Below are 27,739 nucleotides of genomic sequence, written 5' to 3'. Positions count from 1 at the left end.
CGCGCCGCCCCTTCCCGCCGGTCGCCGCAGTGGTGTCGGGCGCGAGTGCGCCGCGCCCGCCGCTCCCGCCCTGCTCCCGCCCCGCTCCCCCGGGACCGCCGCGACCCCCGGCAGCCCCCGATCCTCCTCACGAGGTAACAGGGGCCGCAGGGAAGGGAAGGGAGGGGGGCGAAGCAGGCCCGGGGGCGGGAGGCCGGGGGCCCGCGGCACGTGGCGAGTCCCGCCCGCCGCGCACGTGTGCGGGGCGGGGGAGCCCGGCCCGCGGTCCCCGCGGTGCGTGGTTGGGTCCGTGTCCGTCCCCTTCTCCCCCTCCGACCTCCGGGCTCCGAGCCGACCCTCTCTCGTTGTCGCGCAGCCCCCCCGCCGCCAGCCCTCCCCCTCGCACCGCCATGGCCGACGAGCTCGACTTCACCACGGGCGATGCCGGCGCCTCCTCCACCTACCCCATGCAGTGCTCGGCGCTGCGCAAGAACGGCTTCGTGGTGCTCAAGGGGCGCCCCTGCAAGATCGTGGAGATGTCCACCTCCAAGACCGGCAAGCACGGCCACGCTAAGGTGAGCGCTGCCGGCCCGGCTGCCGCACAGCCCGCAGTGTGCGCTCCTGCGGCTCCCGGCTGGCCGACAGGGAAGGGTGTAGCGTTCATTTGGCTCCGTGTCCCGCCTTTGCCTTTCTCGCACGACGTCTCATACTCCAGAGCTGGCTCAAGGGGTTTCAGTCCCGTAAAGCAGGAAGGATTGAGGACGGCGGGAGGGGGGTTGGTTCTCCCAACTTTACTCGTTAGGAAAAAAAAAAAAAAAAAGCCTTAACGCTCATAGGGACACAGTTTCTGTAGTGGGGTTAGAGTAAGTTCTGGAAGGGGGGCTGATGAAATCACTAGGGCGTGGTTGGGTTGTGCTGTAGCTGCCCACCGGAGCACTTCTGTGTCGGCCCGTGCCGACAGAGTTTTACTAATGCAGTGTTAGAGCAGGAGTGCCCGTGCTGTGTTACATAATCCAGAGCTCGGCGGACACGGGTTACTCTGGCCCTGTTCTGCCGCCTTAGCCTCGCAGCCTCTTTCTTTATTCCAGCACTGAGAGAGGAGTGCCTGTGTCCCAGCAGGGACGTTCTCAGCCGCTCTCTGGGGCTGCAGCCTTGCTGCCCAAGCAGTTGGCTCGTGCACCTGTCCAGAGCTTGGAGCAAGGCTAAAATCCCCCTTCATTCATTCATTCATTCAGCCATACTTTAGGATGGGTGTATCAAAGTTTAGGGACAGATCTGTTACAAGCACAGAGAGATTCATAAGTTTTCACAACCTTGTGCAATATGTGTAGGGGAGTAGAGTATTTGGGTTTGTCCAAGCTAGAATAGACCAAGCTCTTCCTAGGTTTTTCCTTTCTCCTTCCTATTTTTTATGGCTTATTTTAATAGATCCAAATTTCTTAAATACAAAAAAACTGTCAGAGGGAAGGGATGTGAAAAGAACTGGTTAAACTGGTCATCTAAGCTCTAGCTGCAGCAAGCAGTGCAGCTGGCATAAAGGGATGTGGGAGCTGCTATGGTCTCTGTGCATGACCACCTATTTTCCCCTTAACTGCCTGTTTCTTAGAACAGCTAGATCTCCAAATAAACATGTTCTTAACCACTGTGAACTCTTAACTCGCTGCTGTAAATCTACAGGAGGCAGTGGAAGATAACAGTGGCTGGTCTCGCTCTCATGAAGCGTTTCTGTAGTGTGGTGTGGAAGGGAGTGAGAGGCCCCCTCTGGATATGAGGGTTGTTTTCATACCACAAGCAAAGGCTTGAGGCACAATCTGGGATTGCACATTATCTCATGGAAAACTGAATAGAACCAGCAATACTGATGGCAATAACATCTTGCTTCTCTAGCACCAGCAGTAACTGAAGCAGTTTTTCTACTCTTACAGGTCCATTTGGTTGGTATTGATATCTTCACTGGTAAAAAATATGAAGATATTTGCCCATCAACTCATAACATGGATGTCCCAAATATCAAGAGGAATGATTACCAGGTGAGTTAAGAGTCATATGAGGCTTTAAACTCTTAGTACCACACACAAACTCTCTTCATCCCCAAATTTGCCTCTCAATGAAGTGCTATTGTCAGAATTAATGGGACTTGCCTGTCTAGACATGACAAAGCTGAACTCATAGCATTTACTGACTTGCTAAAACTGTCGAAACTCACTGATGGAGAGAGAGCTCCTTAGTGCATAAACAACCTCAGGTCAGAGAAGCAGTCTTTAAGCATGACAGGTAATAGACATAATTCATACCATGCTTTTTCTAGCTATTGTTATAAGGCCACTTCTGGATTCTTTATGGTACTGGCATCCTTTAGAATATGGAGAGAGATTTTCCCCTGCTGCAAGTTAATACTAGTTAAAGGAGAACCAAGATCTCACATAACTAAATTTGAATCCAAGCATAAATTGTCATTTATAGTTTCACTCTTACATGGGGTAGATGAATCACCAGAGCAGTCCTAAATGGCATCTGAGGTGAATTCTAACTTGCCAAAGTTTTCTGCTCCTTATGGGGAAAGTGGCTTTAGGTGATATCAAAGAGTTTTGAAGTTCCTGAACTCTGCACTGAAATAACATGTATGAAGAAGGCAACTTTTGTAATGCCTTCTGGTATGCTCTTTAAAGCACAGTTCACTTGGGTTGTGAAATGTTAGCTATCTTCTCATTTCATTGGGAATAGTTCTGGTCAGGAGCTGACACATCCCCATCATCTGGAAAGCTGCAATTGCTTGACAAAGGCCACGTTCAGTGTTTTAGCAAACAGTCTTAAGTGTTTTCAGGGCAGCTGATGCTGTTGGAACAAAATGTGACCAGCCTGTCTTAGGGCTCAGATCTTCCAAGAAATTATTAGTGTTATCTTGATGGTCTATTGTTCTGGGATTATAATTTTTTGGATTTACTGTTACGTGTTCCAAGTTCCCCAACCTGCTCTATGAAAATAGCCATTCCCCTTAGCCCAGGCTTTTGGTTAGGCTGATAACAGCATGATAAAAAGGGACCAGGGCTTGGTGGATGTTCTCTAATCTATTAGTGCTTATAGTAAATGATAGTATCTCACTGTAGAGATGCAGGTAGAGAAGTGTATAGTTACACTGTTTGTGTTTTGTACACTTTATGCAAGCAGTGCTGTTGAGTGAATACCATTCCAGTTATTGTTTCTAATTCAGTGACAAAGAAAGCTGAATCACTGACCTGGAAGCAGTACATTTCCTAAATCACACAGATGGGATTTCTAGTGTCTCACCTACTAGGAAGTAACCAGCAGAATTCTGTTGGTTCTTGATAGCAGAATGCCTTTTGCTACAATTGCCCTAAATCTCAGCCCACTGAATTTCTGTTAAAAATGGATTTAAATAAGGTTTTTAACTGTTACAGAGTACTAAAGAATTGTAACAGGTAGAGTTCACTGCCTTCTGCTTACGTTAAGCCACTACCTGCTGGTGAGTGCTGATGTTAAACTTCTGAAAATGAACTTTTCTTTGCAGCTGATAGGCATTCAGGATGGGTATCTCTCCCTGCTGACAGAAAGTGGTGAAGTTCGTGAGGATCTAAAGTTGCCAGAAGGGGATCTTGGCAAAGAAATAGAAGGAAAATTCAATGCCAATGAAGATGTGCAGGTAAGTAGGGAGGGTGGACAAGAACAGTTATGGTTAATCCCACTTGATACAACAAAGGAGTCTTACTCTGACGTGGACCACTTGTGTCTCTTTGTGAAGGGTGTGGGGATTGGTCCTTTGAGATGTAAGAGGACATTTGGACTGGAGCACTCAAAGGAGATGGGCTAGATAATAAAATCTGAAAGTTTGTAACTTCTACGAGCACTTCCTGTGGCCTGGGCTGGAGCTCACCTCTGTGTCTTCTCTTCCAGATATCTGTCATAAGTGCAATGAATGAAGAATGTGCTGTAGCCATAAAGCCTTGCAAGTAAAGAAGATCACCAGGCTCGGGCAACTGCTCAGGTCTGGACAAACCACAGATCTATAAATTTGGTCCTTATTGTCACCAAAGCTCTGGCCTTCACAAGCAACCTCATTTCCTTTTTGAATTGTTAAAAAGCAGTGCTGGATTCTGGATTAGTGTTGCAGGCTAACTGGCAGTTTTCAAAATCACTGAGATTTTAATTCCTTAATTGTAACTATTTTAACATTCCTGTGGGTTTCAGCTATGGATCTAAGAAACCAATCAGGTGTTACTAGTGGATATATTTTTATTTGCTTGAGCAAAACAGTGTTTGTCTGTATGAACAGACAAAATACAGTATTCAGGGGCTTTTAGATAAGCTGGTAGGTATCTAGGATTATAAAGTGACCTAGAGCACAAATAGTATTTTTCTTGACATCTTTAGGTAGAACTGACAATAAAAGTAGCTTTTTTTTTTTTCCTTTTTTTAAAGCTTAAGTACATTGTGGATTGGGACTCTTGCAGAACTGTAGGTGCCAATCACAACTTTTAGACCAAGAAACTCAAGTGATCAGAAATGCCAGCTGGCTTGACCAAGCCCCAGTGGCCATGTGCAACTAAACTGTATTACCTCTGTTTTCTTCTTTGCCAACTTGTTGGCTTATTGTAACGATAAAATGGTTTAAAAAAAAGCCTACCTGTGGTTTAGGCAGGTCTTTGGAATATTGAGTGGATAAGACGTAGATAGGTCAAGGGGACACAAAGGTGAGAATGGATGTTAAAGCTATAGACTTTCACTCGAGGCCTTTGTCAGACTTGAAAAATAAAATAGAAAAATGCAGTTCAATTGCTTTCCTTTATTATATTTATCTTAAACTACAAAAGGGTGACAAAATCCATGGGAATCTGTTGCAGTGCTTCCAGCTTTAGGTTTTAACCTTCAGGTTCAGACCATATTTTTGTAGCACAGGGACCACACGTTTTTCAGAAAGTGGGACAAACTGTAGCATTGAGCCTAAACTAAATGCATGTGATTCTTTTTTTTAAAAAATAAAACTATTGTATTTTCAAAACATAAACTTGACAGACGATACTGAACCATGGCTTCACTATAAAAGTAAATAACTTGCTACCTACTTAGGGAAGCTGGCTCCTGTCCTGGGGAGTTATGAGTCATAGCAACATGCATGCATGCCTCTGACTATTCAGTAGCTTAACAAGGCTTCACAGCAGTAGTTATGGAAGGATAATTAGCCTGCTCCTCTCAAAGGTGTTCAGCTTGAATTCTAAAACTTGGTGACTCTTCATGAGTGGGGAAACTTCCTTAGTCCCTGGCTCAGACCTCTCTTCACAGCTGATAAATTGTTTCATGAACTTGCCTTAATGCTCAGTGGCTGATGGAGGATGACACAGAAGCTGCCCCGGATAGCACGCACAACTCACACTACTTGGCAGCCAGAGTTGGACTCCATGCTGCTCTTAACTGCTTAAAATGTTTTCAGCTTCATAGTTTGTACTCTCTAGTCCCCAAAGGGCTTGTGGCAACTGTCCTGAGCTGCCCTTGGTCACCCTGGGGCAGGGCTTAGCAAACCTTGGAGGTGTAATGCAGGTGGTAGAAGCATGCGTTGCCCACAGGCTTCCCACACCAGGGAAAGCAGTACCAGTGAAGGTAAAGACAGCAATAAATACACTCTGGTAATAAAGCACAGCTACCTGGGACACCTGGCAGAGGTAGGACCTGAGGTAGGACCTTGGACACCTGGCAGAGGTAGGACCTGCCACACGCTCTTGCCTAGCACAAAACATGTTGCAGGCGAGCTCTATAAATAGCACCTTGACTGAAATGGCGAAGCTGCTTTTAAAAGAAGCTCTAGATTGAAATTCTTCCAGAATAGTTCTGAAGTGGATGAGGAATAGTTCAGGCTAGTCTGCACTGTGCTCCTGTCTGCCTCTCCATCAAGCTGGTACCTGGAAGTCAGGCTTTGTTGTCTTTGGAGCTGACTGTAACCATTGCTGATGATGCTGGCAGCAAGCTGAACTGTGTGGTGTCACATGGGAGGTCACAGGTTGCTATGTCAAACTAATGCAAATTCTGTCACCACATTACAAATACTTCCAATATGCTTGAAAACTACAAGACTTGAATTTGTCCTTGCTCTGGTAGTGCTTTAGTCTATTTTCAGGTTCCTGTCTGTCCTCTAAAACCGTTTTGGAAGACAGGTTCTTGATGTCACTGGCCCACAATCTGAGCAGTTACTCGGACTAAGCTCTCTGGGACCAGGGCTGGTTTAAGCCCTCTTCCTGCAAGTGGAGTCCTGGCCTGACTGGAGTTTTTCAGGTACTACAGCAATCTGAAGAGAGAGGTTTCATGACCTCCAGCTTGCTGGAAGAGCCCTCCTCAGGACTTCCAGATGTCCTTCTATTGCAACCTTCAGTTCTGCAAGATTTAAATGATTAAGTACTTCATTAGAGGTTTGTTCTTATATACTTAGTTGTCTTTGTGAAGCACTTCAGACACCATGGAAGTGCAGAGCATCATGCATGCAGTTTCCCATAGGTACATAAGCATGTCTTAAAGCATAATCTCCAAGTTTCAGTAAGGTTAAAAGTTGCTTCTGAATTAAAACATGTATTGGAAGCATTTTTTTTTTCCAAAGTAAGACGCTTCGGTTTCCTGTCAGAATCGTTGGAACAAACTTTGTGATCAGTAGTCCATAGAGATGTGTATTTTTAATATCCATAACCAAGTGCTTAGGGAAGTTCTCCTTTCATAGCTTTACTTTGAAACAGATCTTACCAGTGTATTTGTTCTGTATTACTGTCTTAACACTTAAATTGTGTCAAAACCATAAACTTCTTATAGCTGATGGCAATTGCTTAGAGTAAAGCCTGTGAACACAGGGAGGTGGTGAGAGGTATTTCCACTCCAAATAATGCATTTTTTATGGCTCCTGTTCATTGAGTGTCTCTTACTACTTGACACAATTGGAAAGACTGCAGTGTTTCCTGCCTCAAATATTGGCAAATAATACTTTGAGAATTCAGTAGGTCCTTCTAATTTTTGCTTATAATGGTGGTTTTTCAACTGGGCTCTTGCTGGTTGAGCCATGTTCTCAGGGCTGTTTTTTTTTTAAGCTGAAGTTCATTGTTTCTCTTGCAGGTTTTTCTAATCTGAAGTGTACCCAGAAAACGGTGCACGGTCTGTAGTTTCACAATACAGATAATTTTACATAATCTGTAAAGAAGTCAAGTTTGTTGACAGTTCTAACTCTTATGGTTACTGCAGGTCAGTCTCACAGAATTCGAAATTCAATAAATCCCACTTTTTTTTTTTTTCTTTTCGGTTGAGTAATTAGAACGTAGTTTGTTACAGTAGAACTAAACTTCAGGCTATAAAGAGACCTTGTTGAGGATATTTCAAGTATCCCCGGGAATGTCACTGAAGGTGTGGATCTGGAGCGATCACAGCTCGGCTCGAGGTGGGCGGAGGCTCTCCAGCACCTGCACTTGTGGCCCTGCAGTATTTGGCATCCGAGAGTGACTTGGTTTGTTGAGCTCCAAGGAAATGTTTGCTGTGCTTTGCTGTATCGCAGACCCCTTTGTCCTGTGCTGTGTGTTGTAAGCAAACCTGGCTGCTGCTGCTCCCGGGAGCTCTCACTGCTCCTGGGGCAAACCCGACCCTGGAACCGTGAGATCCGGGCGCGGCGGCAGCTCCGGTGTCTGTTTGGGAAGCTCTGTTACTGTTCTCAACACCATGGAAACGATCAGGGGAAAGATTTGTACGTGTGTGTGTGTTTTGCTCCAGAAATAATAAAGGTGTCAGTGCTGTGGGGACATGGTGTTCGTTCTAGTGACGGGAGCGCCGTGGGGCTGCCAAGGGGCTTCGCGGCCACTTCCAGGGGCGGGGGCCGGGCGGTTGCGGCTCCAGCGGGAGGAAGAGGAAGGCGTGCGGCCGCGTGCCCTCCCGCGGGAATAACACAAGGAAATTCCACACGGGATTCCCTTCCCCGGGCCGCCATCTTCGGGGGAACGCCGGCGCCTCCCGGCGTGCCCCGCGCGCCGGCGCCGTGACGTCACCGCCGCTAGTATAAAAGCGCGGCGTGGCCCCATCGTACTTCCTTTCTGCGGGAGCGGCGCGGCAGGAGCGATATGGCGCCGGTGAGAGCGGGAGGGAGGCGGCGGCAGCGGGGCCGGCCGGGGCAGCCGTGGGGCGGGTGAGGAACCGGCTGCCGACCGGTGCCAGCGGGGCTTTCCCGAGAGGGTTTCGTGTGGGAGGCGGCCGGGTCGGGCCTGCTGCAGTGAGCCCCGGTGGCCGGGAGGAGGCGCTCCCGCCGCCATGTGCGTCCCCTTTGGGTCGGGAAGTTTTTTACGGCGCGGTTTGTTAATGTTGATGAATTCTTTAATGTTCTAGCAAAAGGACCGAAAATCCAAAAAGTTAACCTGGAAGTTTTGTCTTGACCTGACCCATCCTGTGGAAGATGGAATTTTTGATTCCGGCAATTTTGTAAGTCGCGGTTTCGCTCATACTTCTGACGCATAGTATAATAAAAGCCTTAGTGCAGTAACTGAGTTACAGTTGAAAAACTACATTCTAAATTAGTTAAATCATCAACTGTGCTTTAAAATACTGTCATTAAAAAAAAAAAAAAGATTTTATAGCATGCTTCCTAGCTGCCCATGAACAGAATTGTTTTAAATTAATTTCTGGTTGAGCACGTAGGGATTTTTTTTATAATTACATGCTCTAAAATATTTTTGCACTCTAAATACTTCTGTCAGGACATAAGTAAATGGTTTTTAATGTTGCTTCCTGACTAGGGTCCCTTCCCTAGTTCATACCTAGGGTGCCATTCCCTAGTGTTCTATTTCTTTAATGTTGAAACAGGAACAGTTCCTAAAGGAGAAGGTTAAGGTCAATGGGAAAACTGGAAACTTGGGCAACACCGTTCACATTGAACGTCTGAAGAACAAGATCACAGTGACGTCAGAGAAGCAGTTTTCTAAAAGGTTGGCATGGGTTTCATTCTGTTGTATTTGTGGGTTTGAACTGTGGGATGTTGGCTGTAAAACCAGAGTAATTTAGCTTGGAAGGGATCCTCACAATCATCAAGTGCAGCCATAAACCTGACACTGCTAAATCCGCCACTAATCCACGTCCCATAAACACACATAAATATTCAGCTCTTGCCTGCAAAATGACTTCCAATTAGTGCACTTCTGATACTTAAAGAGGTGTTAACTCTAACTTTCATAGCACTTGTAAATATTAGTGAAACATGTAATTGAAACAGATTTATTATATCAGATATATAAAAATCACTTTTTAAACTTCTAGGCTTGATTGCTAATTAATGTTGACTCTAAGCATGTTAATAGAGATACTTTATATAGGTCCTTGGCAGTGTATCAGTGGAAGATGGACCTTTAAAATAACACTGAATTAATACAGTGGGTGGCTGTTTGACTATTTAATTGGTTGTATTATAACAAATGTGTGCTTGATGTGGGTTGTTGCAAACAAACCCTTCAAGCCTTAAACTGTTGAGTTTGTTAGGACAAGCAAGAGCTGAGTGCACTGATGAGAGGTACACATCCTTCCCTGCATCCTTCTTTTGTTTGCTAATACAGGTGCAGCAGAATCTGTTACGTTAGACCAAGGTTTAGAACCAGTTACCAGTGATTTCTGGTTACTGGCATTTTGCTATGTAGTCATGTGAATAATAAATTCCTGCGAAAATATGCTTTTATTGCCTGTTACAGGTGAAATTTTTCTATTTCTGGGTATAATTATGGTGGTACCGCCTTGCCCAAGACATTGTCTGGGGTGGAGTGCAGACAGCAGCAGGGGATATCCACTGAGAAGCTTCTGATGTGAAATTCCTGCTTTTCAGGTACCTGAAATACCTCACCAAGAAGTACCTGAAGAAGAACAACCTGCGGGACTGGCTGCGCGTGGTGGCGTCCGACAAGGAGACGTACGAGCTGCGCTACTTCCAGATCAGCCAGGACGAGGAGGGCTCCGAGTCCGAGGAGTGACCCAGCCCGGCTTCATGCTCACTGCAGAGTACAAAAGACTACAACATCTATTTATAAGAACACTTTAACTTATTGGTGAATAAAGGTTTTGTACCCTGTTGGACAGAGCATGGTTGGTTTTCTGGTGTTTTTCTGAAGTTCTGCTTAGAAAACAGCACGGGAGTTGTTTGGTTTGCAGTTTTCCTTTCACTGCCAGGAATCAGCTGTTCAGTTGGCATCAGTGAAAGTCCCAGTAATAAAAAACTGAGCCCTTTGCCCAGTACATGGTTAGGACAGTTAAATCAATTTTTAATCATACTGGTACAAATAATTCTCGACCTTGTGACTGAAAGTACCAGCTCCTGTGAATTTATGTGAAGGTAATGGCAAAATATTTAATGCAAGTTTACTCCTAGTTACTTAAGTTAAAAAATACGCCTGCAGATGGTAAATATTTTTTTTTTCTGTGTGATTTACCTCATTCCCTAATTGGTTCTGGGATTCTTGTGTGTAACCACAAATCAAACTGGAGGACAACAAAGATTTGATAAGTTTATATTAGATGGATAAATAAGGAGGTGGAGACAAACCTGATTACCAGCAACCAGCTAAAACATCTTAAAGGACTGAAATATCCTTCAATATTGACAGTGCGTGAATTCCATAAAATCTAGATAGATGTTTCTCTTTCTATGGTGTATTTTACAGCTCTTGCACATGGCTTCTGGGATTATTTCTTTAAATCAGGTATTCCTCTAGTACTGGTGGGGAGTTCTTCACTGAAATAATTCCATAACTATGAACTAGTTCTTCATATAATATGAAGAGAGGTTTGTGTTTTCATTATGAAAAAAGTATTTGTGAGACTGCACTTGCAGTCACTGGGATGTAGATGCATTTCAATGCTGTGTAGTGTCCTGTGTATGTGATTAATCAGAATATTTACTCAGGTTCCAGTGTGCTGGTGTACTCTGGAATAAGCAATGCCATATTTGTTCAATATCATAAACCAGGGATGCATCTAGACTCTGATACTGAACTTTGTGCTTGAGCAAGTCTGGTAGTTGAGGCTGAAGTGTGCCCAATAAATTGTTCTCTTTTTAATTATATCAGCGTTGTTTTTGCTGGCAAACCTCTCAGAGGGAATTTAGAGACTTGACAAAGCACAAAACAATGCATTACAGTCAAATGATAGCCACTTTTGTTACCTAAATCTACATGAGAATTACAGAAGGGGAAATGAATTTTGTTTACAGGCTTTTGGGTGTCATTTGTCATTTTCCAATGTTCTTGGGCAGCTGTTCCTGGAGAAGGGAGCAGGCAGTGGTGAAGCAGCAATTAAGGGTGGTTTTCTTCTTTTTCTGAAAATCCCAAAGATCACTAATGCTGTTACAAAACATTTACAGGACCAGTAATTAATGCTGTGTCCAACAAGCCACATTTTTCATGATAAAGCTGCAAGTATTTCTAAAACTCACCTGTTTCCTTTGCTGCAGGAAGTTAAGCTAAGGGCCTGACTTTACAGTTCCATTTCAAATCCCAGCCCCACCTGGTGTTTCAGAGCTGTGCTTTTACGTGCCAACATATCCTTTACACCACACTGACACAACAAACTCGTTGTGATTAAATGGAACAAGCACCAACAAAAATCGGAGCTAATGGGATCACGCTGCCTTGTTATGCTTCCTTTCAAAGCAGGCTGGCAGCCACGTGTGTGGTTGTACAGCCTAGCAGACACAGATTGTCACCAGGCAGCGGAAAACAAGGCCTGGGATTGCAAGAAAAAGCAATTTATTTCAGAGCTGGGTTTGGAGGAAAACCACCAAAGTGCTCCTGCAGGTTTGTATTGCTCCCTAAGTTTAACTGCAGTGAAAATGGAGGGCAGAAATTCCTTTTCCCAATGCTTGAAAATGTTAAACTTTGAAAAAGCAAAATTCTGATAACAACTGTGGATCTAGAGTACTTAATAAATTGAGTAAAATTTTCCTTTAGATCCAGCCAGGTTTTTTTTTTTTTTTTTGTCCCTGTGTTGCTGCCCAAGCTCCCCTGGGCATACCCAGAGCTTCCCTTCCTGAGTGTGGGTGCTTTTACAGCTCTTCTTATCAGGTCATGGTGCATGTATGTGTTAGGCATAGAAACTACAAAAGAGGGGTTTAAATATAAATTGAGCTTTTACAGTATTATTATTAAATGTTTAATGGGGAAAATAGCTGGAGTCTACAGATGAGACTTCAAGCAACACCTCAGAGAAATTATGGTTCTTCCATAATTTCGTGTGTTTTTGCAGCTGAAGTGGCCAGGTGTGATGCAGGTGGCAGGCAGGAAACAAAGCCTGCTCTTGTTCAAATGGAAATTTATGCAAATCACCCAGATTCGAGTTGAAGCAAGGTTTTTTAAAAGCCAGAGGTCAGTGTTTCTGTGATTTTAGGCAGGCAGTAACTCAGCCAGGTGCTTGCTTTGCCAATTGTTTCTTTCCACCAGAATCTGCTGTAAAGTCACAGGTTTTTTCACATTTGTTTTGAAAGTTAAACAATCCCAAACAGCTTGATCACACACAGGATTGACTGTTGGAATTTTCCGTGTTTAGTGCTGGACAAGAGCCCAGAAAAGCCCTGCTCGTTGGAGGGCTGGGCTCTCAGAGCAGCAGGGATGTGCTCCTTTGTCAGCCATGGGATGAAACTTTTCGGACAAATAATGCACCCCCAGCATGGAGACTGCACAGGTGACAGCAACTGCTGCCACGCTGGGCAGCCACAGAAATGCCCCACTCCCAGATGATGCTCAGGTTGTTCCAGGATTTCCAGAAGTGCTAAGTACAAAATCCATCAGGAGTGAATGCTCCAGGAGCACCACTTTGCCTCCACCGCAGCCCTAGTCCATCAAGAGATTTAATTTGGGAAGAGGAACAATCGTTGCATGTCAAGTCTTAACTTCTTTTTGGGTTGGGATTAAATGCACAAGACAGTATTTCTTGATGGGACTCAGATGTTAGTTCTTATCCATATCACAGTCTCACAAACCCTGAGTTCTACAGCACTTCACTCCAACAAACTGAAAATGGAGCCCCATCTCTCTCTCTACAAGGCCTTTTAAGGATGAACTGTCCAATTAAGAAATGACACCTAAATTCTTTTTACTTTTAACCCAATAACCAACCAACCGTGGCCCACAATGTGGACTTTTTATCCAATTACACAAAACCACCCAAACCCATGGAGAAGAAGGAGAAGAAGAAGGTGAAGAAGAAAGAGAAGTAGAAGTTGGAGAAGAAGGTGAAGAAAAAGGACCAGCCTTTATCATAAAACCTCTATCTTGCTTTATATATATTACTATATTCTACAACCTTAAACTCTAAGTTTTCCACCCTGTCATATCACACACTTCAATTCAAACTCCACACCCACAATCCCAGTTCCATCATTCCATTTTGGAAGCCTTCTCCATGGCCTCAGTCAATGCACTGTTCTCTTGGGGGTCAGTGCCTGTCAACACAGAAAACCCAAAATTCTCATTAACCAGGGTTCCAAAATTACAAAGTACCAATTGCACTGTTAGCACAGCAGATGGGCCAGGGCCAGCACCTGCCAGCTCAGGGCTCAGCGGGGCAATAGCACCATAACTCTTACAAGGCTTTAATACAGCTGAGATACTTACAAAAATATATTTTATAAATATGCATAAATAAAATATCAGGTATGTTCTTCCCTTTTTAATAGTTTTCCCCTTCATTCCTCAAAAAGTGGTTTGGCTGCTGTCTTCCAAATAAAATCAGTTTATGAGAGGCATCCCACACATGTGAAATTCTGATGTCTGTCAAATAAGAAGAAACAGATTTTAAGCACAAGTGGCTGTTGCCAGAGCAGCAGTAGCAGCACCACATAGGCTATTTATGTGTGAGCATACAGAGATATTATTTTTCTGCACCACCAGTCTTTTATCACTTTTGCTGCAGCAAAACTCTCACTGTCTTCCATTAAAAAAAGAGCAACAAACCCCAAGAGATTTCATCAATTTTAAGCATCACTAATAAAGTTACTTCTAATGTATCTGTATGCTTTCTGTCTGCTGGCCCCCCTGGCCAATAACCCCATCAGAAAACAGCTTCATTAAATCTCCAGAAATAGTAAGATCAGAAATAAAGAGGTAAATAATAGCAGAAAATAGCTGAAAATGTGTTGTTTACAATATACTCAGCATGTGGCAGGTATTAAAAGAGGTGCAGACTCAACATTGTCACATATTATCAGCACAAAGTAATTAGAAACATAGAGGCCAATGGAAAAATAAATACTCAATAATAGCTTGTATGTACCCAGCAGCAGGAAATGAGACTCAGGGGTGGAGGGATCTGATTACACCAAATATAGACAAAAATAAGGAACAATTCTTGTTTCTTTTTACAGGCAAAAACAAAGCAAAGGCTTCTTATTGGGCAGATCAGAAGGAATCAAGTTACCTCCTCATCATAATATAATATTTACATATACTCTATATGGGTATCTATTTTACTTATCCATTATTTATTGGAGGGCTCTGGGGCTGCCTGAGGTGTCCTGGTGGGGCTTGGCAGGGATTCCTGTCAGCCCCATCCTATTGCAGCAACTAAATCCACCCAGTAAATGCATCCTGCTGCCTCTGACTGCTGCCCTGCAGACACAGGAATAAGTGAATTCCTGTGGGGTGTGCATTTTTGGCAGGGTGCTGGCATGAAGCCCCTCTTGGGCTTGCCTTGGCACCTTGGCTGCTATTTGAGCTCTAACTCCTGCTGGAGCAGTGCTGGCTGGGGAGAGTGGCCTGGGATAAGTGGGACAGGAACGTGCCCCAAATTGGATGCAGCTGGATCCTGGGAAGTCCTCCTGGAGGAGACTGAGGGAGTGATTCCAATGAGGGTTTCTGTGATCACTCTGAGCCTGGAAACTGCCCTGAGCAGCATTTTGTACCTGAATCCCTTTGGTCTGGCCATAAATAAACAAAGCACTAAGGAGCCAACAGCCAAGAAAGATTTTCAATTGCTGTCCATCCCTTCTGGATTTAAATGAGAAATTAAGAGAGAAATCTCTAATAGGTTAGTTATTTCAAATTTCCTTTTTAAAAATTATATATAGCTTGACGTATCAAGGCAGTTCAAACACTCCATCCCAAGAAGGATTAAAGCTTGGTTTAAGCCTCACATTTGTTAAATGGCTTTTACTGTGAGGCTGGGGGTTTAGCAGGGATTTTAAATGGGAACATGGGACAACAGGATTTTTTTTCCAGTGGCACTGGGTCTCAATCACCACACTGATGTTCCCTGCATGCCAACAGGATGCTCTGAGCCTGGCCTCCAGGTGCCAAAGCCCACAACAGCATCTGCATCTTCTTAATCACTGGCTCAGGGGGCAGGGAGAGGACAGAAGGAACTGAAAAATAAACACAGCAAAGTGCACAAATAGCAGAACTGAAAGCAAATAGCTAAAACTCTTCCATTTGATGCAGAAGAGTAAAATGCTTCTGGGACTTGTGCTGCCACTGAGTTGGGTTGGTGAGACCCCAGTTATTCCCCACTTCTCATCCAGGACAGATAAGGGAGTGTTCAGCCACCCTTGTTCCCAACCTGATAACATTTCCAACAAAACTGCATTCATCAGTCTTCCTCCTTCCAGCTCATTTAGAAATTATTTACACTGCTGGCAGATAAGGGTCCTGAGATAGGGGTGGTTTTGCTGACACAACAGGCTGGGAGCTGTAAAGCCTCAGTGCTTCTGCCCCAGCAGCTGTTTCAGGGTCCTCCCTCCTGCCCCAGCCATACTGAGACCCCCAGAGGGATAAGACCCTCCCCATGGCTGCAGTGGGGGGCTGCCAGGAGTCACTTGCAGAGCCTGTGGGGCAGCAAGGAGCAGCTGAACTGGGGTGAGGAGCCTGAAGGCCAAAGCAGGATAAATTCTCTCTCTCCAGACATATATATGTGTATAATATAGGGAAAGTGCCTCTCAGGGACAGGGATCACAGCAGCAGGTGCTGACAGTGCTGCCCCCATCTGAGCTTGCACTGAGTACTCAAGTTCCAAACTCCATTAGGGTCCCTCCATAATTACACACTGCAGCCATAGAAGTATTTGGTGAGTATCTCAGTGAGTATTTGGTGTCAATCCTGAGCACCAGGGACTGGGATGAGATGGATGGGCCTTGGAGGTTAGCAGGGAGAGGAAATCTGCTTATTCTCACCTTTCTGACCTTCACATCCACCCTGGAAAGCTCAGGAGGGCTCTTTTCCTCTCTCCCCAAACATAACAAAGAGGCACGAAGCAACCAATGTTTTTGCAGGCACAGAATTATCTGTTGGGAGAACAAAGTGCAGAGATTGTGACATAAAGCTGCAATTTTCCTGCTCACCTTTAGCAGAGAGCCTGTTTCCCACATCAGCCACTCCCCCCAAAAAATAAAAAATCAAAGCCCACGAAACCAGAAACCAGGGAAAACCCTGGGCTTCTGTTCCACTGTATTTTGGGGATTTTGTTTGTCAGTACCAGTGGCAGGGGTGTCTCCCTGCCCAGCTCTGAAGCTCTGTGCCAGGGTGGGATTGCTGGACCCAGTGCAGAAAGGGCATTCTGCTGCTGTACACAAAACCTCTGGGAGGTTTTTGCTTGCAGGTCAAGAAGCTGCTGCTGTTGCTTGCCTGATTCCTCTGGGTGTTTTGTATTGCACACAGCCAAGTAAAAAGCATTATGATTATAAGAGTGTTTATGTGTGCTGTCCTGAGCTTTGCTAAGCCCCAGAAGCAGCTGGGATGCCCAATTCCCTTTAAAACAAATGGCACTCCTGTGCCAGACCTTTCAAGATGGTTTTACAAATAGACCTTAGAGATATGAGCTCAAAAAATGAATCTTCCAGGGTGGCTACATCCAGCACTGTTACTCAGAGGTATGAGTCAGAATCAGTGCTGACAGTAGGCCAGATTGGACTGACAGAGTGAACACAGGGTGCAATCAAAGTCCTTCCCAGATTGCCCATTTTTGACAGTCTTGTTTGCAGGGAAATGCCTTGCTGGAACCCAAGGCTGCTGCAACATCTATCAGCCTTGGTCTGGGCTGCAAATGGAGCAAGGTGATGGTGAACTCATCACAAGCACCCCATGAGCTCTTGTTGAAGTGCTGGAGGGAATAATACCCAAATAATGCACCTGGAGAGCTGCACTGGGCAATCCACACGAGGCAGCAAGGACTGTTCACTCATTATTTACCCAATACCTGGGACAGCTCTGTGGTTTATTTTTTAGTTTGAAATTCGCTGCACGAGAGTTTATCTGGACTTGGAAGCAGAGGCTGAGCAGTGCTGCACTGATTTTTCATAAAGCTTCCCCAGGGTGTGACAGGGTATCAGATCCATTGCTCATGTCAGGGGGTGATAACAGGAGAGCTCGCTTCCAAAATGGAAATACAGCAGCAAACTCCATCTCAGCTGCACAGGGGAAAGATCCAGGCAGAAGATCATATTTTGCCCCAAAGAGCTGCAGCCATGCTCTGCCCAGGACCCCCCACTGCAGGCAGGACATTCCCAGGACATGGTCCAGCTCCAGCCTGGGTGGGCAGCAGCAGCCAGGGGCTGATGGTCCAGGCTGGATTGTGTGAATCAGGATTATTTTGTGTTCTGTCACACAGTCTGGAAAATAAATGGAAATCTGAGTTGAGTAATTAAAAGTTCTGAGGTGAGTTCAGGATTATGGAAAAAGAGCTGCTTGCCCAGCTGGTGCACAATTCAGCTGCATTCATTATCCATAACCAATTTTACAGATTTTACATTTCCCTGGGTATTTTTCTCAATGAACTTCAAGAATCAACATGTTGGCATGCTCATGCACATCCACATCCACTTGTACTTTCAGATTCCTCCTTGGCTCTCCCTCCTAAGGCAGTGCATTAATGTCACCATTTAGGTACTATTTACAATATCCTGAAGACCAAAAATTGAAGTTAAATGCTTGAAGACCCTACTATCAATACAACCACACTGTGATTCACTGCAGATGCAAAATAGCAACCAAATAGGCAAGAGAGAAGCAGAGCTGGGATGCAAGTCAGCATCCACATCATGGGATGTGGGTCTGTTGGCTGTGACAGCCCTGGCTGACACAGGCAGAACCACAACTACCTCATGCCAAGCCTCTAAAGACATGGAACCATCTGGAAAAGATGAGATATAGGAAAGCTAGATCCCAAGTGACATTTTAAACTTGAAGTCTAGATCTGAGAAAAATGCTGAGAACAGGCTGATGGGATGCTCCAAATCACTTGCTGAAGTAGCTGCCCAAAATGATTAATTTATATGAAAGTGCACACTAGCACAGCCCAGGAACAGAGAGTGGATTTCCAGGAACAAGAGTTGGGGGTAATTGTTGCCAGACTAGTTCTTGGTTGATTAGCCAAAATAGAAACATTCTTTAGAAAACCCTTGATTTGGGTAAAATGTTTGCTAGGTCTGGGAGATTTTCTCTCATATCTGTTTCCATTAGCAGTTTCTCTCACTGACTGGAAATGAGTATTTTTCCTAAAATTTCAAGGACCCAGCAGACATGGAACTGAAGGTGACTCCTGGGAGCAAAGAGGAGGAAAGGAAAGAATTGTGACCCAGAGAGGCTGCTCTGACTCCAGCTACATCCTGGCCATCTGCTAGACTCAAACACCCAGCCAGAATAATGCACAGGGATTTTGCTGTCCTGTCTGGCAGACTGAATGCCTTGAAAAAGCCACAATCAGGTCACACCAGTTCTGTTTGCCACCTCTCCAGCACAGAGCTGCTGACATTCTGTGCCAGCTGCTGCCCAAAGGGGAGCACAGATGCCAGAAGATACTTCATCACCTGCTGAGGCAGTTTTTGCATCCCTGCTGTTTGTTCACAGCCCCAGGACCAACAGAGTGTCCCATGACAGTGACAACAAGCAGCCCTGGCTGGTGGGCAGCAGCCTGGAGGGCAGCACTCATTGGCTTTGCAGAGGACAAATTCCTGCCTCTCCCCACCCCAAAGAGGTGCTGAGGCTTCCTCACATGGGTCCATGGTCCTGCAGGGAGAGCTGTATCCAGCACACACCATCACATCCCCTGGGATGCTTCTGGTTCCCCAAAGCCAGGGAAGAGCCACCAAGAAACCCCCTTGACTTTGTTATGGGGAATAATTGAATACCAGATTTTGCTTGCTGTAGAGATATCAAAATATCATCATTTCATTAAAGAGGTGAGATAAATTCTTCTCTATGAGGGGGTTGAGGGTCTGGCACAGGGTGCCCAGGGAAGCTGTGGCTGCCTCATCCCTGAAATGGCCAAGGCCGGCCTGGATGGGCTTGGAGCAGCCTGGGATGGTGGAAGGTGTCCCTGCCCATGGCAAGATGATCTTCAAGGTCTCCTCCAACCCAAACCCCTCTAGGATTCTTTGATTTTACTCTCATGCCTCTCTCCTTTGATCCTGATTCAGAAGAACCAGGACAAATGAAAGTTGATCAGCAAACAGAGGAAATTTCCTAATGACACCCTTCAAGGTCTCTGCCAGCACAATTTAGATGGATGCATCAACATGTACCAACTAAAATGCACTGTGAATTAAGAAGCATTGCCCTGATGAGGGAATATGCTGTAATTTGTTTTGCAGGCACTTAGCAAAAACAGAATAAGAAGAAATGGGGAGAGCACCCAACAAAGTAATATGAAAATGGAGCCTCTGGCAGCCTCTGAAATGCACACTTTTAATGCAATTAGAGCATGGAGTGGATGAGGGACCCCCCACTCAAAGTAGCCAAACTCTAGTTGTGCTTTTTTTACACTGCTGCAAGTCTGAGCACAATCTGTTCCACAAGTGACTGGAAAATACATTACAGCTGTGAGGAAAATGGATTTTTCTTTTCTTCTAAACCTTCTGTGAAATATGAATTGGGAATTCATTAGCTATGAGCTGCTGCAAAGTAACGTTCTTCTTAAAATATTCTCCTGGTTAACTGCAGACAGAGAACAGGGGTCTTTCATTTCATAAAATGTCCTGGGAAGGATCATTAGAAATTACTTACAGATTCTTTCAGAGGCTTTTTAATTTCCATTTGCAGACTCTATGTGACAACAAAGCAGACAGGCTTTAAGCTGGAGGAGGGTACATTAGATTAGATATTAGGAAGAAATTCTTCCCAATGAGGGTGGTGAGGTCCTGCCCTGGCACAGGGTGCCCAAAGAAGCTGTGGCTGCACCATTCCTGGAAGTGTCCAAGGCTGGGTTGGATGGGGCTTGGAGAAACCTGGTCCAGTGGAAAGTGCCCCTGCCCGTAGCAGGGAGTTGGAACTGGATGAGCTTTAAAGTCTCTTCAAACCCAAACCATTCCATGATTCCATGATGGAGCTGGGCTCCATCACCACAACATCTGAGCAAGTTTTGGAAGTGGCAGGACCACCAACATCCACCAATGATGGACACAGGCAGCAGGGGTGGGATGGGTGACCTAAACTCTAAAGCCTTCTTGGTGGTGGAAGAATTTCATTTCCATAACCTCAGCAATATCTGATATCCTGCCAAGAGACCACTCCTCCTGCTGAAGGCTGCATTTCAACAAAACAAAGAACAGTCCAGCTCCCCCAAGGTCTGCTCAGAGCCTGGTGTGAGCCACAGGAAAGCAGGCAGCTGTACATGTCTGTACATCCCTCTGCTCTGCCCAAAGCTGGGGCATGGTCTGCCTTTGTGTAATCCCAGCTATGCTTTGATGCCAAAATGCCCAGAGGACCAGGCCCACAGCTTTGGCTCAGGCCCTCACTGTGTCAGAGCAGTGGGGCTGTTATCCAGAGAGCCCAGTGGGTGTGATGGGCAGGCTTCCAGCACCATTGTGCAGCTCTGTTAAACAGCCAGACCCTGAAAGTGGATCCTGCAGGAGTAACTCCTCACCACCAGGGTGGGAGCAGCTTTTGAAGTCAGCACTTATCAGCTCAGTCCATCACCTGCACAATTAAACCTTTCTTCTCCCACAAATCAGGAGATGCCAAGACAAACAGCATAACCCCCTGACTCCCTGCTAATCATTGAACAAACCCACTACAAAGGTGACCCCAAGCCCCTGGGGAGCAGAGTGGGGACAGGGATGCTCTGGGGGATCTCAGAGGGGGGAAGGCTGTGCTCAGGAATGGCTGTGCTGTGCTCTGCAAACGAAGGGAAACGGTGGCTGTCCACACTGACAGAGGCAAAGGTCCTGTGGTGTATTGCCCTGCCTGGCCTGTCCCCCTCCCACCACTCCTCTAAAAGGTTTTGAGCCCATTTACCAGCATTGTTCCACGTTTGGCATGGCAGTGATGCTCTCAGAGTGCTGCATTTGCTCAGGTTTCAAGAAAGTGAGGGAACAGGCAGGGAAATGATGAGAGGCAAGAGCATCTCCTGCCTGAGCTCCCTGATGGCACTGGGGACCCATGGGGACCTGGGCAAGGAGAAGTGGCAGGGCAGGACAGAGGACCCATGGAACCAGGCAGAGCACAATCTGCCAGCTTGTCTGCTCATGGAACAATTGATTTTAAAGGGCTTTGAACGAAAACTCAGAGGAGTAACATGATGGTTTTACAAGTACCTGAAAGAGGAGCTGAAATCTCCTTTCTCCTGGCTGCAGGCATGCTGATTTTCCTCGAGGTTTAGAGGCAAAATGTCTTCAATGTCCAGAATCTCTTGACAAGCAAGAAGCCACAGGCTGAGAATTAGGAAAAAGAATTGTGTGAGGTCTTCTTCAAAGCCAGAAATATCTTCAAAGCTGTAAAGACAAGATCTTCTTGAACAAAAGAGCCACTTCCACCTCCACTGTCACTTACCTGACCTTTTCATTTGTCTGGAGAGCTGATAAAATTCACATGACAAGATATGCCTGGAGAAAAATACTTGCTTACAGGTTTTGGTAGAAAAAAATATGCTTCCCCCCAAAAAATTCAAATCCAACCAATTAAAAAGAAGTTTTGAAAGAATAGAAAGGCAATTTGAATTTTGGTTGTCCAGTTTTTCCATTTCATTCCAAAAGGAAAATATCTAAGTGAGATATTAAGTCCTGTTGGTATGGATATTTATTTCTGCTGGCATGGTACCTTCATGCCAGTCATTTGAAAGTGGTGAATAAATCCCTGCCTGGAGAGCTTTCAGTGAGAAAAGTGAGAGCCTGAAGGAAGAACTGACAGCAGATAACAATAAAAACAACAATCACTTTTTCTCTTTTTTCTCCAGAACTGACCTTTTCCTGTGGAAATGTGAAATTAAAAATGTCTTTTTCAGTGGGAAAGCAACTCAAGACAGGCAGTGCTTGCCAAGGATCCATCCCACCTGCCCGGGAGGAAAGCAGGTAGAGGTGAGTGGTGATGCTCAGCCACCCAGCCCAGCTCTGCTGCTTCCCCATCCCTTTTCTTTTTTCTTCCTATTTCCAGCGCTCTCCTGGGGCTCTCCTCCCAGGAGCAGTAACATTTCACAGCATTATGCTGATAGCTATTAAAGTCCCACCAGGCACCGCAGCCGTCACGGATGATCCAGCACCGGGACCATCCCACTCCCCCTGCAGAGCCCTGGGATGTCTCTGAGCTCTCTGAAGCCCCAGCACCAACCCCCTCGTGTGCTCACAGCTTTCCTGCAAGGCTTTTCTCCAGATTCTCCCCCTTTGCCAGCACGGGTTCAGTTTTCCCAGTGGTTTCACTTGGATGTGAAACGCTTTGTTTGCCACCCTCTCCCACTGCCAGGCTCCAGGGACCACCACAGCGCTGAGCTCTGCTTCCCTCTGGGCCACTCTGCCTCCCCAACAATGAACAACTGGAATCCTTTACATTGGAACCATCTCCCTCATAGATATTCATCAGCAGATGCTGCATCTCTCCCCACATTCAGCAGAAGGAAGGTCCCAGCAGCAGCTCTGAGTCTGCAGATGCCGGCGCAGAGGTGACTGCTCCTGCTCGCTGCCCCGGCCAAGAGGGATGATTGATTTTACAGTGCCACAGCCAGATCAGCTGTCACACACAGCAGCTCTGGGGAAAACTTCTCTGCCAACTCCTTGGGAGCTTTGAAAGATATGTAGTGATTATTTTTCCTGAAGAAAACAGATGAATTAATCTTTCTGCTAGGGTTGCGGTTAGTTTTCCTAAAATTGGGTTTTTTTCTAAAGATTTCAGAAAGCAAACAAAGCTGCCTAGCACCATTTTTCAAAATCATTCCCTGTCGTGTAGTTCAAACACTCCATCAGATTTCCAGAAGAAAATAGATCAGATTTCTGAAGTGCTCAGTGGGTGCTGCTGCCTGCTACCAAACTGGGGACGTTGTCTTGTGCCTCAAAAGAGAGCAGCAGATTTGGCACAGATCTCACACGTCAGAGATGGGTGCCAAATACGTGCTCTGCCTGAGTTTTAGCTGCATTCTCTTTTCCGAAATGATTCATTTGTAGCCTTCAAATATGAAATACAGATAATCCAGGGGAGAAAACAGGGGAATCAAGCAATGGATGTGGCTCCTGTGCACAGTCTTGCTCCTCATGCTAACAACACTCTGCTCTAAGCCCCAGGAAAAGATGTAAAAACCCTAAATTTTGCAACATGGACACCTCATGACACAGCTGAGAAGGTTTGGTAAAGGGGTTTGATGAGGCAGCCAAGGAAAACCTTATTTTTTCAGGTGGAATTGCCTTCTGTGAAAGGCACTGTAGAAGTAGCTCTCAAAAATTCACTCCAATTTCATGCAATTTGCTGTAAATTAGTTTCATCAGTGACAATTAAGCAGAAATGCCACCTGAAAGACCTCTAACCTTTGAATGTCAGACTTGGACATCAGCAATGCAGATGGCTCTTCTCTGTAACTGCTCTGCAGATAATCAAAGAACCATCAAATGTTTTGGGTTGGAAAGGACCTTAAAAACCATCTGATTGCAACCCCCTGCCATTGGCAGGGACAATTTCCACTAGACCAGTTGCTGAACTAAGCATTCAAACCTTCTTTTCTGTGGCTACACATAAATAACCCCCACTAAAAAATCAGTTTATTTCTCAAGCTCCTCTGTATGACTTTACAAACACTTGGATTTGGCAGGGGAGGTTGTGATCATGTTAAAATCAGTGGAGGTTTGCTCAGCAGCCCCACACAGCAGCATTTCACCTGCTGAACAAAAATAAACTGGGGCAGGTGATCAGGATCCCAACTGGGTCTTTGTTTATGGATTTAATTTATTTTTACCTGAAATAAGAGAGCACAACTTTTTGAGAATAGAGAATTTTGGCTTACCTAGCTGAAAATAAAAGAGGCAGGTTGAGAGAGAATACAACTCCTGTTTATAAGTAAATAAGGAATATCAGCAGGAAAAGAAAATAACAACAATAATTAGGCTAACAACCCTTAGCTAGAACTAGTGGGAATGAGCTGCCCATAAATTATTCAGGATGGAAATGAGAAGTTTCACCCCATTAAAGAAATCTTCATAACAACATCAATTCTTGCCTCCAGTTAGTCTAAAATATGGAGATGGAAGGGGGGGGAAGAGGAGAGAACTTACCAGAATTTCAGTCTGAAAGAGCGGAATGGCAGCAGCAGAAGGGAAAAAGCCCTTTTATACAGGGCAGCAAATGCACAACCACAATCCAACACAAATATACACTCTACAGATTAACTAACAGTCTTGGGGAAGAAATGGCCGATATCCCTGGCTCCTCTTACTTTATGATTTCCTTATTATTGCCATTAAGAACATTTTTGGCATTTTATAGGATGGTCTGAATGCAAATTACAGGAAGGTCAGTGTAAAACGACATTTGTTAAATAAACTAGTATTTTTTTAACTTTCCTATGAAAAGAAATGTCTCAGTGGATCTTTAATAAGACAGCATTGTGGCCCCTGCCTAAACCTAGGGTCAGGGCATGAAAAAGACTGGGCTGGCTAATTGCAGTCTGGCTCTTATTGAACTCCCCAAAATAGAAGAAAACACTTGGGGAGTTCATAGTTCATTAGTATTTTTTGCTCTCACTGTCTTAAAAGGAAGCAGCAATGCTGACCTGTGATCTTCTGACCAGAGAAAATTCATAGAAAGCTAAAAATAAGAATAATTGTCAGGTAGAGGGCAGTTTTGAGCAACACCCCTTCTGCCACAGTGCCATGGGCATGACATTGTCCCCTCCCAAGACAGATAGGACATCCCCTTCACCCCCAGGAGCCTGAATCCTGCCAGAGGCACATCTCTCTTTGATCTCCAGCATTTGAGGGACAACACCACCAACCTGCAATGCATTCCCAAGGTGGCTGGTTGCAATTCCTTGAACTTGCAATTTGTCTCTAATTGTAACACTCATTAAAGCTGTTTATAGCCATTGATTCTCCCAAAGCCCTCCCAAGGCTGTAACACCCAGCAAAAAGCAAAGCAGGCAGAGATTAACTGATCAGCACAGGGTATGTCACAGCTCAGCAGGAGGAGCCCTGTCCTGACCCAGATCACTGCTGTTTTATAGCAAAAAATAAGTGGAAAATCACGTCAGGCTAGGCCTGAAGTCTGTGCTCTGTCAAAGTGCTGAGTGCTCTGCTGGGCCACCAGCTCGTGGGCACTCAACATCACTGCCTCACAGGGGACACTGCAGAGGGGCAACATGAGACAGAAAAATTCATCTCCAAAGTTTTGGAGCTCGCCCTGCCTCTTTCTGAGGTGGTTTGTTCCCAATAAATCCTAACAAGCAGTTCCTGGTTTGGTCCTAGTGAGTAGTTGTGACCCTTTGGGTGTCCCTAAGGACCTGGGGTCTCCCTGGGCACTCCCTCCTTACCACCACCATGAAGTCCCCTCTAAAACCAGGTCCCACCAGATGAGCCCACCAGCTTCTCCACACAGAAAACACAGCATGGCCAGATTTCTCTACAGCCACCCCAAACCTTTCCCACTTTCACCACCCCAAATTTGGAGTGCCAGGGTTGCAGGGCATGTCCCGTTCCCATCTGCCACTGATGCTTGACTGTGGAACTTTCCTTGATGATAAATCCCTCCTCACACACCTGGATCATCCTTTAATGAGCTGCCATGGATCATCCCCAGTCTGGGGTCATCCAGGTCTGGCTAAGCCCAGCCTTGGCAGAGCCACCTTCACCCACTCGATGTCAGAGCTGGCCCATGGAAACGCCAGGCTTGCCTAGCTCAACACATCCCTTATCCACAAGGACACTCCTCACTGTGCTTGCTGTTCCTCTTGCCTAAACTAGAAACATTTCTGTGCAAGCCAGGGGCTGTGCCTGGGAGAAGCAATTCCAGCCTGGAGATAACACAGATACAGCTGCCTTTTTTCCCTGGGAAATCTGCTGACAGGAGGGAGGGAGGGTCCCACAGGGGAGCTGTTCTTTGGGGCCAGCCAAACTGATGCTGCTGATGGTTTGATACGAGGTGGTGTGGGCCAGGCTGGCTTTCCCAGAGTGCTGGAGCAGTGAGGCTGCAGGCAGCCAGAGTTTTGTGCTGCTCCAGGCAGGGTTTATCTCAGGAAAAAGCACCAAGGACGGGCTGCAGCCACGCGCGGACACGGGAGGAGAACGGCCAAGCACAGTGATATCACAGCTCTGAGTCATTAGCTGAGGCTCAGAGCTCTGCCCAGGGTAAGAGACAAGGGGCTGAAAATAGATGCCATGAATAAATGCCAGGAGAAAAGGCAGCTTCAATTTTACTGAGGAGGGTACTGTTGATTAATTATTTCGCAGCTTGGTCTATGCTGAGGGCCAGATCTGAACATCAAATGCCCAAGCATGGGCAGCCAGGGAAGTTTGAACTGCTCAGCAGAGATCTCATCCCCCTCCAAGTCTTTGGTGTCCTGATGCTGCCCAGCTGCATCAACCCCAGGGCTGGGGTTGAATGGTTTTCTACAGCAGAGAAAGTAAAGGCTCACATTATATGTTGACAGGAGCTAATTAGTTCCACAAATACACCCTCCTTCTGAAGATATCCAAAGTTATTAGTGATTTTTCATAGCTAAATGGTTTTGACAGGCTTTTCAAAATGATGGAAATCTGTTTAACTGAGGAGTAAACACATTCATGCAGATCCAAGGACAGAAGGCTGAGGATGCATCCTCCAGATGAGCTCCTCTGCAAACTCAGACCCTGAAAGTTCCAGAACCCATCAAGCAGCAATAAAGGAGTAAATAATAAAAGTAATAATCCATAGAGCAAAATGCTGCATTTCCTCTCTGCAACAGCCCTGGTGCCCAGCTTGCTGTGCCATGGTAGCTGAGCATGATTTCTGCTAAACACACACATCTCTCCCTCCTTAGGTATCACACACCGTGACGTTCTCTCCGAATCATTTTCCCTGAGCATTGCTTAGCAACTCATTTCTGGTTATCTAACTCCAAGCAGCTCATCCTAATGACCATGCTGGGTTTTTCTTTTTCTTTCTTTCTTTTCTTTCTTTCTTTTTTTTTTTTTTTTCAGCTCTTCCCATGCGGTTTCTTCTGGTAAGGAACTGCAAGTGGCAGCAATTTGAGAGCTCTGGGCAGGGAAGGCCATGGTGCCTGCTCTCCTTGCTGGCTGCCAGGAGCATCCTGCATCACCTGCAGGATGCTCCTGGCAGCCAGCACAGTTCCCATGGCCCAAAATGCACAAAAGGCCCCACTCTCCTTTAAAGCTCTTCCTCTGCATCTCTCCATCTTGAAATATCCAACCTTTTATATCTTCTAAAAAAATTGTTTGAGTACTAAATGCCCAAACATCCCTTGCTGGTGGAATCAAATGTTGTAAAATCAGATTTCTCTGGCTGATGTCCCCCCACAGCCCAAGGTGCTGGAAGAGCTGCCCTGTAGTGCAGGCAGCAGATCTTCCACCTTCCACCTCTGAGGAAGGGTT

At 45.6% G+C, this 27,739-nt stretch overlaps 2 protein-coding genes and 1 long non-coding RNA gene across 3 annotated transcripts in view; 2 read left to right on the top strand and 1 right to left on the bottom strand.

The window, feature by feature from the left end:
• EIF5A2 (eukaryotic translation initiation factor 5A2) lies at positions 1–7,757 on the top strand. Its single transcript, XM_030227077.2, has 5 exons — positions 1–134; positions 356–554; positions 1,905–2,009; positions 3,509–3,640; positions 3,892–7,757. Exons 2-5 carry the CDS (start codon positions 390–392, stop codon positions 3,949–3,951), a joined length of 462 nt encoding a protein of 153 aa, XP_030082937.1. The 5' UTR covers positions 1–134; positions 356–389; the 3' UTR covers positions 3,952–7,757.
• A 181-nt stretch (positions 7,758–7,938) lies between these two features.
• On the top strand, positions 7,939–10,067 carry RPL22L1 (ribosomal protein L22 like 1). Its single transcript, XM_009089019.4, has 4 exons — positions 7,939–8,081; positions 8,335–8,427; positions 8,809–8,930; positions 9,815–10,067. The coding sequence occupies exons 1-4, from the start codon at positions 8,073–8,075 to the stop codon at positions 9,957–9,959; spliced, it is 369 nt and encodes a 122-aa protein (XP_009087267.1). The 5' UTR covers positions 7,939–8,072; the 3' UTR covers positions 9,960–10,067.
• Positions 10,068–13,156: 3,089 nt separating this feature from the next.
• Positions 13,157–27,739, bottom strand: part of LOC127059928 (uncharacterized) — a 33,698-nt gene continuing 19,115 nt past the window's right edge. The window contains exons 2-5 of the long non-coding RNA XR_007778279.1: positions 21,497–21,613; positions 16,142–16,252; positions 13,593–13,748; positions 13,157–13,420 (exon numbers count right to left, since the gene is read on the bottom strand). This is a non-coding gene — a long non-coding RNA (uncharacterized LOC127059928). The remainder of the gene's footprint in view (positions 13,421–13,592; positions 13,749–16,141; positions 16,253–21,496; positions 21,614–27,739) is intronic.

This window comes from Serinus canaria, chromosome 9, assembly GCF_022539315.1.
Source record: "Serinus canaria isolate serCan28SL12 chromosome 9, serCan2020, whole genome shotgun sequence".
Classification (NCBI taxonomy): domain Eukaryota; kingdom Metazoa; phylum Chordata; class Aves; order Passeriformes; family Fringillidae; genus Serinus; species Serinus canaria.
Note: the sequence above shows the minus strand (reverse complement) of the source record. Positions and strands in the feature narration are given on the sequence as shown.

What these genes read in the sequence shown, in the direction of transcription:
- EIF5A2 (XM_030227077.2), top strand. Translation starts at nt 390, where the DNA reads ATGGCCGACGAGCTCGACTTCACCACGGGCGATGCCGGCGCCTCCTCC. An exon ending in TCAAGAGGAATGATTACCAG is followed by an intron (nt 2,010 to 3,508) that starts GTGAGTTAAGAG and finishes TTTTCTTTGCAG; the next exon opens with CTGATAGGCATTCAGGATGG. An exon ending in ATGCCAATGAAGATGTGCAG is followed by an intron (nt 3,641 to 3,891) that starts GTAAGTAGGGAG and finishes CTTCTCTTCCAG; the next exon opens with ATATCTGTCATAAGTGCAAT.
- RPL22L1 (XM_009089019.4), top strand. An exon ending in TTTTTGATTCCGGCAATTTT is followed by an intron (nt 8,428 to 8,808) that starts GTAAGTCGCGGT and finishes ATGTTGAAACAG; the next exon opens with GAACAGTTCCTAAAGGAGAA. An exon ending in GAGAAGCAGTTTTCTAAAAG is followed by an intron (nt 8,931 to 9,814) that starts GTTGGCATGGGT and finishes CCTGCTTTTCAG; the next exon opens with GTACCTGAAATACCTCACCA.